General features: G+C 35.6%; 1 protein-coding gene across 1 annotated transcript in view; it reads right to left on the bottom strand.

The window, feature by feature from the left end:
* Positions 1-18,901, bottom strand: part of FRYL (FRY-like) — a 94,126-nt gene that overhangs the window by 54,377 nt on the left and 20,848 nt on the right. Inside the window, exons 10-25 of the mRNA XM_010189760.1 lie at positions 18,508-18,609; positions 12,308-12,411; positions 11,550-11,658; positions 10,070-10,156; positions 9,563-9,734; positions 8,789-8,921; positions 8,463-8,570; positions 6,948-7,185; positions 6,103-6,288; positions 5,919-6,005; positions 4,885-5,153; positions 4,268-4,463; positions 3,168-3,292; positions 2,908-2,965; positions 1,840-1,931; positions 268-440 (exon numbers count right to left, since the gene is read on the bottom strand). Of these exons, the coding sequence (XP_010188062.1) occupies positions 268-440; positions 1,840-1,931; positions 2,908-2,965; positions 3,168-3,292; positions 4,268-4,463; positions 4,885-5,153; positions 5,919-6,005; positions 6,103-6,288; positions 6,948-7,185; positions 8,463-8,570; positions 8,789-8,921; positions 9,563-9,734; positions 10,070-10,156; positions 11,550-11,658; positions 12,308-12,411; positions 18,508-18,609 (2,239 nt within the window). The remainder of the gene's footprint in view (positions 1-267; positions 441-1,839; positions 1,932-2,907; positions 2,966-3,167; positions 3,293-4,267; positions 4,464-4,884; positions 5,154-5,918; positions 6,006-6,102; positions 6,289-6,947; positions 7,186-8,462; positions 8,571-8,788; positions 8,922-9,562; positions 9,735-10,069; positions 10,157-11,549; positions 11,659-12,307; positions 12,412-18,507; positions 18,610-18,901) is intronic.

Raw genomic sequence — 18,901 nt, 5'->3', positions numbered from 1 at the left:
CAATCAACAAGACTTCTGCTAAAGAAGAAAATTGCTTGTACGCTTGCATATAGTATCAAAAATCCCACTTAAAAACTCATTCTGCTAAAGTTATGTTCAAAACTGATGTGATGGCATAAATTACTTCTATTAAAGTGTTCTGAAACTTCAGAGAAAAAGTAGGGTTTTGTTTGGTTGGTTTTGGGTTTAGTTTATTTTGTTTTATTTTTGTTAATGTACTGCATATTAAAGATAGTTAACAGACGTTATTAAAGCATTTTTACATACCTGGAACATTCTGAATGATATTTGCCACTAAGGCACTAAAATGGCATCGGATATCTTTCAATGTATCAGAATCCTTTTCATTTTCTGCTTCTAGGAGCTGTCTTGTTAGATCGACATACTCAAGTAAAGTGTTGTTGAGGGAATGTGTTTCATTATCAAGGCCACCACTTGCACTTAAAAAGAAAATAAAAAAAACCTCTATGTTAATTACCTACAACAATTTATTGAAAATAATCTTTATTTTTTATCTTTAAAAAAACAACAACCTCATCACTGCAAATACTTAATTTTAAGTCAGAAAAAAAAATTACTATTACTTGATTACAGACATCTATATTAAATGCTGATTTTTGAGTCAGCCAAAATGTTCAGTACTTTATGAGATGCTACTGACTATTAGCAGATGAAGCAATTTATCTATTTTATATATTAATTTCCCATCGTCATTGCTTTAGCACCTGACTAGATGTCAGTACTAAACTCAGAAGATTAAAGACTGCACATGATTCAGACCTGCCTTCCTTTGAAAAACAATTGTTAGAAGGGTGACGTTCTTTCCTTTTGGTTGCCTACACCATCTTTCCATGTTTGTACTCATGACAACTAAAATACATGCCTTGCACACCAAAGGCAATATGAGGAGGTTTATGGTAGCCCTTAATCGCTGGCTTATTCCATCACAGAATCAGACTGGCCTCAGAGAGAAAAGCTGACAAAGTTCCAGGGTACAGACTGTGGTTAGGAGATATTTTACATGTGCTAAACATCAGTGACTACCTTAAAAGTTCAGAAAGGAGAGTACGACTATCAGCTGGCCTCTGAAAAATCAGCATGCCGAAAGGAAGAAAGGCATTTTAGCAATGCTTCTGAGCCAACATTCTGAAATATACTGTAGCAAAGATTGAGAATTTCACACTGATTATATTGCTACGACTGACAAATGTTTAAGCATCATGGTCTAACAGAATGAGAGGAGCTAGCCTAACCATCTCCTAGCCTACTTGCTCTTACACAATTCTACCAGCATAGAAAAAAATTTTTAAGAGGTGTGTAAAACATAAGCCAGAACTTTAAGTCTTCTTTCAAAGTGTTTCTACACAAGTCAGGTAAACTGAGAAGAAACTAATCCAGTTAACATTCTGCCTCCTTCAGAAAGAAAAGGGTCCAATATTAATGAGCAGTAGCCTTCTCTGTATGGGACACATTGACTGGCATCAGGACAGGTGAGGAAGAATTTCAGACTGGTTACAGAATAGTTTTAAGTTATATTTTCTGATTTGCATAACTGGTGTGATGTTTGAGCACATATGAACATGACACACTGTCTGTTCAAAGGAATGTCCTGGTGAATAGTAAAATTTAAAATAAAACACAGACCACTGTGACAAAGAGCTTGGAGGAGGGAGGGATTAGAAAGCCAGCAAAATTCAAAGTTTTATAAAAACATGTCTAGTTATTCAGTAGTACACTGAAACTCACTAATGAATTTTCCATGCTTCTTATACTGTGTCAGAATACTAGTGACTTAATTCATAAGCATAAACAACATCATCTCAACAGTGCTGCCCCTACCTGTGACTAATGACACCAGCATCTGCCAACAGTTCAAATATTCGTACTAATTGTACTCGTAAAATATCTCGACGCCTGCGCCGTTTCATGTTCTAGTCAAGAGGAAACACAAAATTAAATGAAGCAGAGGAAAAACTAAGTATAAGAGCAGTGTGGCATGTAAAAGCACTATTATATCTGTACTACAATTGCCATCAATTATCAGGGGTGCCCGCCTTTTAAGATGATTGCCAAATCTGCCAGCAATTTTAATAAACCTAACGATGAACAAAATGTTTCCCTGTTGTAACTCCAAGATATAGTAAGTTTGCAATTACATGTATCATCAAAATAATATGTTTTTATCAGCCTCCTGTCAAAAAGTTCAACGTGTAAAAAATGAACCAAAGTACAAATGCCAATCTTTCTACATAATTGCATGCAAACTAACTAAACACAGTAACATTCTGAAACAGAAGTGATGTTCCTTCCCATCATCTGTATTAATTAGAAATTTATTACTAATAATATGACAGTTACTACCAAAAATATCGAGCAATCATCTCTGAGTTTGTGTTCACAGAGATTATTATTTCTATTTTTCTGAGGCTTCTAAACCATGCTGTAAAACAAGCTCTCCATCCGAAAATTTTTAGTCATAGCAGTAAGTTAGGTGAGCTTACAGCCTTTTTCATTTAAAAAGAATAAAAGAAGTTGGTAGACAGTAGAACTCAATTCTATGTCTTAGTTAATAACTGTGGGCGTGTCACTGATGATACAACAAAGTAACAACTGTGTGAAACTACATTTAGGTAAAAAGAAAAGAATGTGGAAAAGGTTACAGTAATTTTTTCATCATTTGAAACAAAATCTCTTTGATAGAGGAGTAATAGAGCTCAAAACAAATTCAAAGCTCTTTTAATGTAAACACCACAATAATGTAAAAAAAGTAACATCTCATCTTTTTATCTGGTATACTGACAGTTTTTAGTTGCAGAAATTAAAGAACATAACTAATGTTTCTTTACTACTATTTATGAGAAGACAGTTACAACTGTGTACCAAATATAGTGGAAAACATCTAATTACCTCTGGCCTTCTCTCAAGTGCTTCCTTAATTATAGGGTGTAATTCTTCTATTAGTTCCCTGAATTAAAAGAAAAGATAAAAAGGATAAAAACAACCATTAAATTAACATCCCAACTGAAAGATGTTCTGCAGCAACGACTGTTACAACATAACTTAAACCATCCTTTATTAAAAGGTAAAAAGCAAATCCTTTTTTCTGAGCTCTGATTCCCCAGCTTTGTAATCAATCAGCATAAAAACAGATGAAACAAAACAGTTACCTGAAAGCTCCTGGGTTGGTCCTGCCAAGTCCCAGCACAAGGGATTCTGTAATTTCCATGCTCTCAGAGCGCATCATTGGAACTATGTGCTTAAACAGGGAGGAAGGGGAAGGAATGCCAATGATCTAAGAAGAAAATCAGAAAAAAACAGCATGAAGTAGTTACCAACAATCAAGTGGTGTGACAATAAAACACTTACTATAATTTTAAAGTCTTCTCACACTGATCAGTGCCTTAAAATTATAAAAATGAAACTTTTGATCTTTGGCATGGAAAAAGACTTTCTGAAATAGTAAAGTAATATTAACTACTTTTCCATTCCTTGTACAGCAGTGACATTGAATGGCTCAACACAATAAACAGATGCTTTGTATGCTTAGTGTATCTGTCCTCCTTAGAGAGAGGAGGCAGACTTGTGGTGTTCAACTCCTTAGACTTCATTGTGGCTCTCAAAGAGAACAAAGTTCTCAGTCTACGTTTTCTCAGATTTAGGGAAAGGATCCTGGTAACAAACAAGTGGAATAGGCTGCTTCTGCCAAAAATCTGCTGCAGAGTCCATGAGCTATCCTCACATGTACTGTACCTTCTACAGAAAACCAAAAAGGCGAACAACAAAAAGAAGCAAAGAGAAAAAAAAATTTGCAGGTGATATGAAGCAAGACAGACAGAAAACTGTCTGTGGTTGGGAAAAATATAACAAGATACATCATGCCTGAATAGATCACTGCTTCAGTTACTGAAGTGAGAAGCTATTTGCTCAGAATTGCAGTAGTCTACTGACAGCAAAAAAACCCCTCTTTAACAACAAACAAAACACTTTCTCATTACCTCTAGGTAAGACTTTGAGATCGGGTTAACGTTTTCATGATATGATTGATTTTGCCTTAAAAAAACATAAGCAGAAAAGCCTCTACAGCATGAATTGGGAGAAGTGAACAGAAACGTTATCCTAAACGAATGAAAGACAAATGTATGCTAAAACACGTTTTCAGACAAACTATACAAGTTTCTAAGAACCATTATAATTATTTATAAACGTCAGGTGTTTCTACTCTCAATAACACATAGACATATTTAAAGCAAGCATTAGAAGAACCTACTCTTGAATCAATGCTATAACCACTGTCAGGAGTAGACGCCAGCGTCTCGGGAGGGGAACATCTCACAGAGCCTGTGGAGGTGGAGGAGTTTGAAGAAGATGCTGCACTGCAGCAAAGAATCAGGTAGTTTCTCCAGAGCCCAATATAGGAGTCACTGCTTGTAGTAGTATTCACTTTCTTTGCATTGATAGGGCTGCTATTAAAAAAACAAACAAACAAAAACAACAAAAAGCTCATCATAGTAAATAAAGCTTACCCAGTTTCACTTTATATTTCAATTTATATTTCAATTATGTATATGGCATTGCTTCCAAAATTGTTAGCATGGTAAACCCCAAATAAATTATTCAGAATAGATTTGTATATCAATAAAGTATGCTTTTATAGTCAAATATTGAACTACGATATGGCTGAAGGAACGAATTAATCTTTAAAATAGGTAACTTTTTTCAGATAGAACTGATACAATTTTTTGTTTTGAAAACCTGAATTAAACCCACAGAAAATATTAACAGTGCATATGTCACCTCACCAAAACATAATGATATTTAAATGATTATAAAACTTGAAAGAATGCTCAATGTAATATATTGTATTTACTTTAGAAATTAACTTACTTTATATCTACTTGTGGAGACAGCAGTTGGAGTCTGGTATAAGCAAATGTCCAAGCATAGCTTACAGCTGTTGGGCAGTGTTTTGGAAGATGTTCCTGTTTCATAAAACTTGAAAGGCTTATAATCCATGGATCTTGGCCTTGAGTCACATGTGCAAATATCCATATATGTGATGGACTGACCACATCAAACTGGTGGCTGATTGGGGAGGAATTCCAGTCAGCCAGAGTTTGTAAATCTATTGAACTGGGACAGTACAGTAAAGTAGTCTGTGTGCATAAAAAAGGACAACAAGGCAATATTTAATATCCATGTATATTAAATAACAGTATCTTCACTGTTAAATAACTAATAAAGTATCAGTGTCAAACCCACACTTGGAATAGATAAAACACATAACTTAATTTTATTTCTTTTTCTTACAGAAGGTCCTAATGTGGACAGTAACATAAACATGCTGTTTGGGAAGGAACTGGATATTAGGAAATAGTAAATTCTAGAAAAAGGCCCTTTAACTCATGATGACTTAATTCTTCCAAAATATTCTGAACTCTAAAAGCCTTACTACTGAATTCCAACCTGTTTCCTAAACCTAAAAGCAGAATCCAGTAGTTATTCTTTGATAAGTTATTATAGCTTTCATCATGGATAAAGGATACTTTGACTGCTAGAAACTATTGCTGCAGAAAAAGGCAATGGTGTTTGCTTCAGAGAAACTGTAACCTATGAGCATGATGAGAAAAAAAACAGATAAAGGTGTCTGTGTATGTGGTGGTCACAACGACACACTCTTGATCAGGAAGCGTACAATAGTGGTGTCAGCCTCACAACATTCCTTAAGTTTTTTGAGGGTTTTTCTTTTTGTTTGCTTGTGTTGGTTCATTTACTTTTTAAGGTGATAAAATGATGATAAAAGCTGCTAAATTGCTGATGATGAACATACTGACACTATAATTTAAAATATATACAATTTATCTGGAACAGTTTTGCAGAGTTATCTCTTCTTACACCTGACAACATAAAAACTCTCCTACCTGGTCAGCCCCAGTGAGATGTATGAAACTCTCCAGGATAGTAGCACTTAGTCTGTCCATTACATCTATGGCCAACTCATCATCACTCTACAAAAGACAAAACACAAAGCATAAAAAGCTCAAAGAAAGTCAAGTGAAAAGCAGTTTCATTAAGCAGTCACAAGAACAGATCATCAACTCTTACCTTAGAAATTTCCAGAAGTGTGAGCAAGGCCCTTATTTCTCTGAGAACACTGACAGCTAATCTCCTGGTGGCAGGCCTTGTGCTGCAAAGAATGACCAAAGCAAAGCCTTCCACCACGTGAAATACACTGGAATAAAGGGTCCTCTCCAGAGGAAGGGTATGGGCAGCCCCATTGGATACACCACGCTAAGAATAAGATCACAGAAGTAAAGCAAATTAGGAAAAAAGTAAACACAACCAAACTACAGTTCCCTACTGGCAATGGCAGAATTAATCATAAGCTATTTAAATCCTGTTTGGCTACTAGTAAAATTTTGCATTATGAGAACGGCATAATATCGGCCACTTTGTCTTTTCAGTATCTCTCTGAATTCAGTCCAAACAAATAACACAAGAAAGTCTTTCTTATTTCAATTTCTCATGAGAATGATGTAGTGAGGGCAAAATTAAAAATAACTAATACTCCTACATATAGGATTGTATAAAATTAAATTATTTGAACTCTTTCTGTATGCTAGTAAAAAAAGGTGCTTGTTCTACTGTTTAATGACTCCTACTTAAAATTACAGTTAATATACAGTTACACATGACGAATTTTAACGCAAGCAAAAATGTGGCAGTGAATTAGTGTTTAGGGAATAGTCTAATATTCCCTAATAGGGAACAGGAATATTATTAAAGTAAATTTTTGGCAAAACTGCTGATTAAAATAATGTAAAAATTTTTAAGTACTGTAAGAAAGTAAGCTGAATTTTTATTACGTAACAAAAACAATAAAGCCTACTAATAAAATTGCATGTAGATTCAAACCATGTTTTAACATCGAAGACGTTATTTGGAAATACCTGAGAATCTTGGTTTTTATTGTGCATTTGGGCTGCTTGTTTCCACTGATTTATGAGCTGCACTAACATTTTTACTGCATTGTCAAGAAGCGTTGGGTGGACATCAGTCACTTCACGCACAATAAAATATACAAATCCTGAAAGAACATCTTCCCGCCAATCTGGAAAATCAAGCATTAATGCTTGGAGAGTATTGAAAGCCAAGGCACGAAGTTCTTCATCCATATGAATTGTCAGCCTGTTTAGAAAAAATACTGGTATCATCACCCTAGATTGGCACACTCTTAACCAGCCTTTACAAATTAAGTTTGGTGTTAATCTTTCCTTCTTTACCACACAATGCAGAATATTTCCACATAGATGCATTTTCTGCACTGCATACACCTGAAACTGGCTACTAACAGAAGGTGCTACTACTATAGCAAAATAATGCAAGATTTCACAGAACTTAGTATAAAGAAATTATTTAAGGGAGATGGTCAAGTCTTTCACACATTTTGCATCCATCTGAGCATCACCTTAGAGCTCAGCCGACCTGTGTTGTACAGATTTTCTTCTATTTAAAATTGAAAAGAACAGATTTTTTTTTGCAGATAAAGCACCTTTACCTTGGATATGAGAAAAAACTTGCAAAACACCTATTTGCCCGTACACTTAAAAATATCTCAGTCTGCGATGATGAAAACTTATCCAGTACTGCATTATTATTTACTACTCTGTGTATTTTAATTTTATACCATTTTTGTCACTTAAGAAAAACCATAGTCTCTCATGCTATTGCTATCTTTTAGATACATGTACCTTAATACACTATATGCAAATGAATTGACAATTTCAAAGAAGGAAGAAGAAAAAGGAAGGGGAAAAAAGGAAAACAAAAATAAAAATTAAAAAAAACGTAAGGTTTATCCCTCTTAAATGTAATAACTGAAGACTGTCTGCATGTACCACAACTACATATTCTCACTGAATGCTCAGTTTACCCACCTGCAAACACCTGGTTTTCCAGTTGTCTCAACTAGTTATTAGTACTGATAAGGCACACTCAACTTAAATTGAGATAAGAGATGGAACAATATAGGCAGTGTTAGATCAAAAAAATGGAAAAGAAGCAGGATTAGTAGAGAACAAGAAAAAAAATTCCCAGAACTGCCTGCCTCATATTTTGGTAATGCCTTTATGATAATTTACAGTATTAGTAACAGGAAGGAAAAAAAAAAGAATAATAATAGTAGTAACAAAAAAAAGATAAGACAAGTTCAAAAAACAAAGTAACAGAAATAAATTTCTACTTTTCAAAGAATTCTCTCTAAAAATAAGATCAAGATCTACAGGAAAAAATTACCTCCTGCCACTCTGGCCAGTAACACTTGACCAAATGCAGACAGGAGGCAGGAGTAGGAAGACTGGATTCTGTATGCAGTGCACTCACACTACATAGAGCACTGACAAACTCTCATACACTCAGCATTTTAGAAGGAACATCCACTAAAAGCAGAATTTCATTCCCCTTACCTTGCAAGCAATTCAATGAGGTCAGTCCTGCTCATGCCATCTGGAATCAGTCTTGGGATAGCAGCAATACAAGTTCTGAACAAATCTATCTTAGGTTTTCTCTCGCCCCTACAAAAACAGTTTATAACGAACAAAACAACAGGAAAATCTACTTTAGTACACCAAAATTTTCAAACTAAGAAGCTAACAAAAATTTTTATCACTAATTAATGAAATCAGCATTCATTTAATAGTGAAGTAAAAAGCCAACAATTGTAATGCATTCATGATGGCATGAAAATAATATGACGTAACTGACAGTGATAATACTGTAATACAGTACATACGTAATCATGTCTTCAGGTTCTTTATTGGACATCTGCACGCTAGTCATGCACATTGGCCTTCCGACTTCTTTGTCCAAATGCCTAAGAATGCTGTCTAGTGCTTTTCTGACTTGAGGGTAGTATATGGACATTCCTGAAAAGCCAAAGAGTTCTAATTACTTCTTTCATTTGTTCTCATGTAATTTTCACATTTTTATTAAAACATTTGCCACTTCTTCAGCATAGGACAAATTTCTTTTTGTACAAAAGATGACATGAAACACACACTTAAAGTATCGAAAGAAATGCATGTTATATGAATAGTAGGAGGCATTGTATTAAAGTGGAAGTTTCTTTCAGAAAGAACACAGTTCTAGTTAAGTTTTACATGTTGAAATAGTCCTTTAGAGATGATGACCTCATCCTGAGCAATGGAGTCAAAACTGTCTTACTCCACTTCAGTTGTGGGACATATGGGACATTCTAAAGTGACATCAAAGGAACAAAAACTGCCATGCTATTTACCACACTAATTGCACTCAGGCTTCACATTGTGCTAATTTGGAAGCGAAAATATGTCAAAAAAAACCATGGATTTGGCCTTGGACACCAGAAGGTCCATGAGTACTCCTCTATAAAGAACCAAAGCAACTCTCCTAAAACAGGCTATCATTAAATTCTCGCTAACAATTAAAATAGATACAGAAATGAAGTTACACAAATTTACTGTTTAAGAATAGTTGAGAACATATATGCACGTATCGGAATACCAACTTAAAAAAGAAGACAACATACCTATTACTTTTGCTTCCTCATCTGTCAGTGTTTTATTAAGAAAAATTTTCTTCACGCGCAGAGTATTTCCTGAGGGAAGAATAACTCCTGTTGTTGGCATTGGTGGTTCACCATCTTTCTGCTGCAAGCTATCTGCTATGACAAGGAAGACTCTGAGGCCAATATTCATCCTCTTCAACAGCAAAACAGGGAAGAAAAAGGAAAGAGAAAACAGAAAAAATTATAACATATATAAGGCTTTACAGTTATATTGTAACAACAATTCACGCATATTTACTGAAATTTTGTTGAAATTAGTCTGAACTATAGTACTGTGGCTAGCTTACTCACCAGAAATGAAATAGCAATTGTGCATGACTATAATTACCTCTTTAGTTTTAACAGAACACCCTTTCAGATGTTCATTAATCTGCTTTCACTCCAGCTCAAAAATAGTTAACCACTTCCCTCCAAAAAATCCCCCAATACCCTGTTAGTGCTGCATGCAAGTAATGGGGGTTTTCCTACCTCTGGATTAACAGTGAAGGTTTTAGGTGATTTTCCAACACTAAGAAGATCAAATATTATTTCTTTCATCGCGAAATCCAAGCGTTCCTATAAAGGAAAACAGATTTATATGAACATCTCTTTTCTGTTAATATGCAGAATATTAATATATTAATATACTACTTTTTCCCATTCTTATGGCTTAATATTCTCTTCTAAATATAGTACAATTCAACAGAGCTCATCCCCTGAAACGGCTGAATCATTCCTCCTGAAAAAATTCCCAGACAATTCTGTGCAGGTCATACACATTTCTACAAACGAGCTAAAATGTTTTAGATAACTAAAAATTAGTGATAAAAAGAGAAGCTCTAGGAAACAAATATAAAATTGAAGTCTTGTGTGTCTTCCCTCCTCCCTGCGCAGCCAGAAGCAAATCCATTTTGGAAGCTGAAGCACAGACAAGCTGTTCTAAATCTATAAAGTCATAGATGGATAAGAGTTTATCTTCTGATATCATGTCCTCCATTTTGATATTAGGACAACAGAAGAACCTAAAATAATAGAAATCGTAATCACAGAATCGCTCGGTTGGAAAAGACCTCTGAGATCATCATGTCCAACCGTTCCTGTCTACCCACTAAACCATATCCTTAAGTACCTCATCTACCCACTCTTTAAATACATCCAGAGATGGTGACTCCACAACCTTCCTGGGCACCCTATTTCAGCTTCTGATGACCCTCTCAGTAAAGAACTTCCTCCTTATCTCTAACCTGAACCTCCCTTGGCACAGCTTGGTGCCATTTCCCCTTGTTCTATCCCCCATCATCTGGGAGAAGAGACCAGCACCCACCTCTCTACAACCTCCCTTTAGGTAGTTGTAGGACTCCCCTCAGCCTTCTCTTCTCCAGGCTAAACAACCCCAGTTCCCTCAGCCGCTCCTCATAAGGCTTGTTCTCCAGACCCCTCACCATCCTTGTGGCTCTTCTCTGAACACGCTCCAGAATCTCAACATCCTTCTTATAGTGAGGGGCCCAGAACTGAACACAGTACTTGAGGTGTGGCCTCAACTCGAGTGAATCCAATACTAACTACACACTACTGCAAGCATTGCATATTTTTTCTGTCTACAGAGGCTAGTCTCCAGGCCAAATATAAGTGGATATTACTGTTCAAATGCTTTGTCCTTTATAAAAATATTACACTGGCTTATACTAATTATATTAGTATATTTATACACACACACAACAGTGCAATACAAATGTAATCATCATAATGTTCATACACAACAGATACTGAAGTTTAAGTAAAATAATTTTGTCACTAGGAGAAACAGAATGAGTAATTTCATTTGTTATACATATTTGGGGAAATTCTATTCAAGGTATAAGACCATCAATTCAGTGCAAATATTTCAAAAGCTAACCTTAAATTTACATTTCTTCTAAATATCCAAACATCATCCTATTCCTATAGTTCTACCTAGACGTATTCTTACCTGAGCAATGAACTGAATAATCTTCACAAATATATTCAGAGGTGTGTCGCGTGGGACCACACTACGTGATCCTTTTGGAAAAAGTGCTGATACAATGCTCATAAGACGGCTACAACAATTTAGAAACAAAAAGAAATAAAACAACTTTTAAACATAACTTTCCATAATAGCATAGATGTTACCGTTCAAATCTGGAAGTGCGTGTGTGGGTGGTTACTACTAAATACTATAGAAGCACATGACAGGTAGGACCACCTACAGAAAGTACAGTCCTTTGCTGTAACAGGCAGCAGTATCAGGGGTTCATTTATAAAGTGACCAAGACCCTGCTTTAAACTTGTTAGTAACAGTTAGGAGGAGGGGCAAAATCTGAATTACTATTCCAAATTATTGTGGTGTTAATTTATAAAGAAAATCTTTTCATTTCCAGCCCAGACTTAGTGATGGTCAGTTGATACCCTATTTGTTCTGGTACCATTAGTGTCTTTTAGCTTTAATAAACTTCCTGCTGCTTATCTTTCCGCCCTCTTCTATCCCTACATAGCAATCATAGACTCTATTATTTCTCCTTGTCGAAGTAATCAAGTTCCTTTGGTTTTCTCTATTAAGACAAAGTCTTTGTTCCCCTGTTAACACAACTAGACCATCCCTGAGCTGGTTTCAAGATCTCTTTGTGGGGATATCATTGTGGGGATGGAGGGGAGAGGAAACAAGGAAATAGTTTAAACAGTTTAAAATCCTTTGCATAATGAACTTACCTTTGAGTTACAGTGTTGCTTTCACATTTTATTCTAATAACATAAACCCACAATAACCTATACAAAGACTCCAGTGCAACTCGAGACATTTTGGGATCTTTATTCTGTAAAATAAATGAAAAATACAGTTACTGTTGCCTGTGAGACACTTAGAAAATTCTATTATTACTCTTTTGAGTTTTGAGAATATTTTAAGTTCTTTAACAATGAAAACTGATGTGTTTAATACTGACTACAAGTTTTAATCAGTTTTCAAAAAGACAATCCTGTGTTGCATATTTCCAATATCAATATTTAACTATTAATTCCACATTATTTTACACATCTTTCACTCTGAGAGCAGAGGAGTAACTAAAAAGCAGATATTCCTCTTGAGATGAACACCAAGAGTATACTGCTTCCAAGAATTTTACAGAAAGCCATTAGTAACAAATAACTACTTTATACCAAATTAACTTATAGTTGGTCTAAAATATCAGAGTAGCTGCTTTAGATCAGGCACAAGATCTAAGTCCATCATTTATTTTATGACAGCAGACAGTAGCAGGTGCAGAAGAATGCAAAACAGGGCACACACTCAAGGATGCTTCTTTGGGTGCGCACCCCAAGCTTCACCCAACTTCGTCATTTCCTGTGGGCTGTATTAGTGTTTACTTATTTCCAATGGATTTTTATTGCAACAATTAAGCTAGCTTTTTATTGAATTAATATAAAATCTTGTGGCATCATTCAGTTTAAATTATGAACTGTATGAAAAGCAATTATTTCTGTCTTAAAGCTGCTACTAGGAGTTTAGCTTTGCTCATCTTAGGTCTTACACTGTGTAAAACAGTAACTAATATCCTTTGTACCAACTCCAGCAATCCTTTTTCCGACTAGAGTTTCTTCGTCTACTGATAATCTTTAAGTGTCCAGCAAGATTCTTGGAATTGGCCATAAGTATGAGCTTACATACAGAATAAAATATTCCCAGTTGTCATCTTTTTAGGCTTTCTCTCAGTTAAACAAAAAACAAACAAAAAAATGGTTTGAAAAACCAAACCCCATCTTCTCCATCTCTAGTGAAGTGTCTCTGCTTCAACACTTATCTATACGATGGCTTGAACCTAACTAATGTCACGTTTTGTGGCATTTCCCACAAGTGAATGGGTCAGATCAGCAAACTATTTAGTCCTTCCTTGATAAGCGGAGTGCAATTTCACAAAGGGTGTAAGTGGATCCAAGACCATTCCGTTTGAAGAGAGATGGTCCCACCTTGGTTCCCTCTTCTGCAATCTCACTCCCTCCTTTGCATTGACTCTAGCAGTATGTCCAACTCACATCAGTAAGTTGATCCAAATAATTTCATGGCCATGTCTGTGCGACAGACTGTACAAAGGAGAGTAATTTGGATGGTTTTAACACAGATGGGTCAGGACTGTTGGTTTTGGCAGCAGCTTACTAAAAGCCTATCACAAATCAGAGGTAGAAGCGGTACTTCACAGGCAAATAACGTACGTGACTGCTCATCAGCATATTAGAGAGAATAGCTTAACCCAGTCTACATCAGTGACAATGCTGCTCTACTCTTCCTTCACACTTGTTAGTGTGTTCCTGCCATTGCCTCTGAATTAGCACTCCTGCAACTAGGCAGTGGGTAAAATCAGAATGGTGATCTGGACAAAATCTGACCAGTAAAAAGTTAGATGTGTCCCTGGTTAGTATTCAGACAGGTAACTGTCCCACTGTCCAGTTAATTTACCAGTGGTGCTACTGGAGGAACATGTACAAGATGGTGAGACTATGATAGCTTTGTCTCTAATCAAACAGCAAAAAAATGTTATATTATTACTTATCATATTCAATCTACAGGCCAACAGTTTTTGATGTTCAAAGTAGGCTGGTGAATTCATTGGTATGCACATTATCAAACTGTATCCGAAATGTGGTGTCTAGAACTGAGTAATGCTTCAGTTTTCTTATTTCTGATATTCCAAAAGGGAACTTATTTACAAATCCAGAAGAAAACAAAAAAATTACTATTGGCTTCCAATTATCTAATAAAAAAATGGTATATGTTTCAGATATTTTGCAATGTCTTAACAATATTCCATCTGTTAGGGGGTTTATCATCCAATATAGCTACTTCTGATTAGCTATGATAAAGTTGCACACAGAAGTTTGCTTCTTTGTTTATAGAAAAAGAATGAAAATGTATTCAGATTTTTAAAAGGGTTACAAAATAAATACAGCAGTACTACTAATGTCTTAAGCATTGAAAATTTTCATTATCTCTTCCTATAACTAGGAACTAAACAAACACGCTAGAAAAAAAAGGGGTTTTGGGTCTAATTTATGGCACACTTCTTGTATACTTGGTGTTAATATGTCAGTATTTTCTTTTCTCTCTGAGATTACTGCAACTACAATACAGTATATAAGGCCTATGTAATTCACTAGCCTGGCTGAATTTCAGTCATTTTAGCTGATGCCTGTCAGATATTAAAGATATAAAATATATGGGTATTTTTTTCAAACATAATTTTGTTCAAAATTCCACAACTTTCAACATAAATTAAATAAGCAGACTATGGAATAAGCTGTCAAAGAATGAATCTCTGATACAAAGCCAAAAAAGTAAGTGCAAATCTACAGTGGTCTTACATGACACATTAGGATGAGTCAATGCAACATATCTCAATGAAGGCAAGAAACAAAACAGCAATTTTTCCATGTTAGTCAAATGTAGTCACTTACTGAAGAAAGTACTTTTTAATACTGATGTTAAAGTTTTCTTCTGTTCTGAACTAAAACAATTCCTACTTTTTAAAACCTGCAAAACCAACAGTGTAAAAGTCTTTCAAGTTAGTGCACTGTAAGTTGTTACAGCAAATCAGTTTCACATTTTTTTTATTGTGAAAATATTTTCAAGTTTGCTCACATGCAACACACTTTCTGAAATGAATTAACAGAAAAAACTCATACATCTGAGTAAGTAGTTTACTTCCAGTGGAAACATGCACTGCTGTTCAGAGAAACTAGCTGTGATACCGATAATCTCACAAAGCCACATTTTCACCCTCAAGGAAAAACTGCTATTAGGTAATTTTCTGATCTTTTTCTATTACTTCCTGGCAAGAAAAAAAGTTCTTTGAAACATTAGCTATTTTCTTAGTCCTCTTGCTTAACAGCAATTTTACAAACAAAGGAAAGCACAAAATACAACAGTTAACACAGAAAGCAAAACAAAGTATTTACATGACACATAGCAACTTTTCACCGAGTTATAACAACATGTTAACTCACCTGCAGTGTTTCTATTTGTTTTCTGATACTGTTGTTAGATGGCATCTAAATAAAGCAATGTGAGACAGCAAAACACAACAAACATGAGAATGGGAGGCACATGCATGTTAGGTGAAAAAAAGCACAAAACCAACAGATAGCTGTCTAGTAAGGACTCTATTCAGTAGAAATACAGCTTTTGCTAGAGTGGCAGGAAATGTTCCTCCAACTTTCAAGGTTTTCTGGTAACAGACACTAAGGTTAAACTGTAAAAAAAAAAAAAATTCTTTTCCACTGAACAGTGGTGCAGAATGAGAGACACTTTCTTCTCCCATTTCAGCAGCTTTCTTAAATGTTCCTTCCTCTCCTCAGCAGAGGCGGTAAGGATACCACAACAACTCAGCCTCATTCCAGAAATGACCAGCTTTCTGACAAACCTGCTGAAACTAAGTTTAAGTACTTGACGAAAATGTAAGCTAAATGTTTTACAATACTGACCCAGTGTTATTGTCTGCTGAACAAATTCAGAATTTTGCCTACGCCATTGTGTGTAAAGTAACACCCTGCTGGGTTCAGTGCTGAAACAGCATCCCAGTCGCTTTGTGGGACCAGGCCAGCTATACATATGCCAAGAGACACCCTTTGGTGGTTAGACCCTCCAGGTCTAACCTGACTTACAACTCATTTATCTGCTAATTGCACTGGTCCAGACCCAAAGCTATTTAATCTTTCCTCATAGCAGTGACAGCAGGAAAGAAAAAAGAAAAAAAATAACCTCAAATCTAGGCTCCCTCCTTTCAGCAAGGCTAGGATGTTTTCTGCATACAATAAGCTTGCTTTGAGGATAACTAACGGTGGTGTGCACTGAAAGCCAGTCCTAAGAGTTTACAAGGGGAATAAATAATGCTAGTATTAGATCAGGATTCAGAGCACTCTCAGGAGCTTTATCAAGTACAACGTAGCACTGCAGTACTGTGGGGTAAGGCAGGGTATTGAATATACTATGCCTCAGGGGCAACTGCAAAGATGTCAGTTTCCACACCATGGCACATGGGGAATGGCTGATTTCTGCCACCGAAGTGTGACCGCATGGCGTTCATCGGCAAGTAAAAGTCTGCACTGGGCAGTCACCAGGGAATGAACTGGGCACCATGAATCCAAGACATATGTTACCTCTTGACGACTTGCTAACAGGCAAGTCTCTTCATCAAATATCCTCGTGACAGAATCTTAGTGTTGCTGTTATTTCAGTTGTCAATTTGTTAATTTAAACTAATACGGTAGGGGTAGATTAACCTTTTCAGTACTCTAAAGTACCTCCCAGTAACTCTCAAAACTACTTTATTAGATAACAAAGACACTGGAGACAACGGATTTTCAATCCTTATTGCATTTTATGTATTTAAATAACTGCAAATAACTTTAGTCATTAGGAAATGAGAAAATAAATTGGGGAAAGGAAAATCTAAAAGACTAAACTGCTGTGAAATTCAGATTTATGAAGAAATGAAATTACTTTTTAGAGAGTGCATGCATTTAATTAGCTTCAGAAACAAAGGAACACATTAATTCATAAGACACATGAAGACAGTGGGGGTGTATTTTTCAAGATTAAACTCAACAAAGTTTCTGAACAAAGTTAGGCACGCAAAAAAACAATAGTACTTGTTGGGCCAAGCTGAATCAAGCCACAAAATGTCCTATATAATTCATTGATGGCACAGCATCGTAACACTGCAAATTCCGAAACACAGAAATCCGTAAGTAAAATTTCTGCTGAATAGAGTCTTACAGTAAACGTGTTAAACTGTTAGTGGTTAACAAAACTAAGTAAAATATAAAATGCATGCTCAGCAACTACCAGTTAACCTCACTGGCATTTATAGTTTTAATATATCCATCATCAGCAATGGACATTATGCCAGAAAAAAATGCAACTCCTAGATTGTAAGAAATTCTTTTAAAGCTTTAAAAACAAAAGCAAAAGCAGCCTCTGTAAGCAAAATAAACAATAAAACAAAAATCAAGGCATATATTGCAAAAGAACTGCAACTGTTAGATGAAAAATATACAAAAACCCAACAAGCAACAGAAAAGTGTGAAAGATGTCATGAAAACAAAATGACCCTCAAAAAACAATCCAAGCAGCTAAACCTGTTTCCTTTTGACCTCATGCTGGTTTATGTATTTTACTAATACGCTTCAGAATTGTCACTCATTCCTAACCAGAATTAATATTGTGAAGGTGGATCAAAGAATGTATTAGAATTGTCAAAATCAATACATTAGGCAAAGTCATGTTAATAAAAATTAAGGAAAGTACATGTACAACAATTGATGCTACAAGAAAGTCACTAAATCAAATCCCTAATTTCTAAGCATTAATCTCTTTATCAATCAACTCACGTTTACAATGCTATCAAATAAAGCCACGCATTAAAAGGACACTATTTTTTATTTGGAAAATATATATCACAGGCTGTAGATACAATCTCTTTTCTGGACTGCCAATTAATTTTCTGTTCCTTCAGTAAGTGAACAAGAGAGATAAATTTCATACTTCCTATACATTCTACTTAGAGGAGTAAACAAGCCACATATTTTCTCACATACAATTTGCACATGAAGAATTACAGTTTGTATTTTCTCTGGCATAAATAGCGTTTATTAGCAGATACTTCTGCAGATTTTACTCAGTAAAACTGATGGTCCTCAAGGGGGCTACATCTATTTCCAGCACTACATAGCATCACAAAAGCTTACTACTAAGTTTGATATTAATGGAGATTTAAGACATTAAAATTAAAAAAAACCAACAACTCAGTGTCCTTTTAAGCAGCTAAAATTCATTGGTTATTTCGCAAAAGAATGCTGAAAACATATTGGAATAAATGCTATCGATTTGTGACAGTTCCTGAATTGAAAAAGATTCTTACCTTTAGATGTGACAAACAGTTCTGCAGGAAAACGTGCCAGTTATTTAAAAAAAACTGTTTCTGACTGACACACAACAGGCAGGTGATCAGTGGATACAAAGCCTATGAGTAGGGGGGAAAAAGAATTGATCAAATTGCTCTTTGAAGACCTCCCAAGTCTCGTACATTGATAATGAGACACACAGTCGGTTCCTGTCTCTCACTCCCACAGTTTTAGCATTGCATGGCAGCCTTTCCCCTGTTCTAGGACATGGGTGCCAAGTGGGATGTCCTGGGTGTAACCTAGGTGCTGTAAAACCAGGGAAGTAGGACTGTGGTGAAGCTCATCTCCTCACAAAGTCTGATCTCAAGCAAAGACTGTGAGCAGATCTCACCCTTTGTATGGTATTTGCTC

The sequence above is a fragment of the Mesitornis unicolor genome, unplaced genomic scaffold (assembly GCF_000695765.1).
Source record: "Mesitornis unicolor isolate BGI_N332 unplaced genomic scaffold, ASM69576v1 scaffold35428, whole genome shotgun sequence".
NCBI classification, from domain to species: domain Eukaryota; kingdom Metazoa; phylum Chordata; class Aves; order Mesitornithiformes; family Mesitornithidae; genus Mesitornis; species Mesitornis unicolor.
This window is presented reverse-complemented; position numbering and strand designations above follow the sequence as displayed.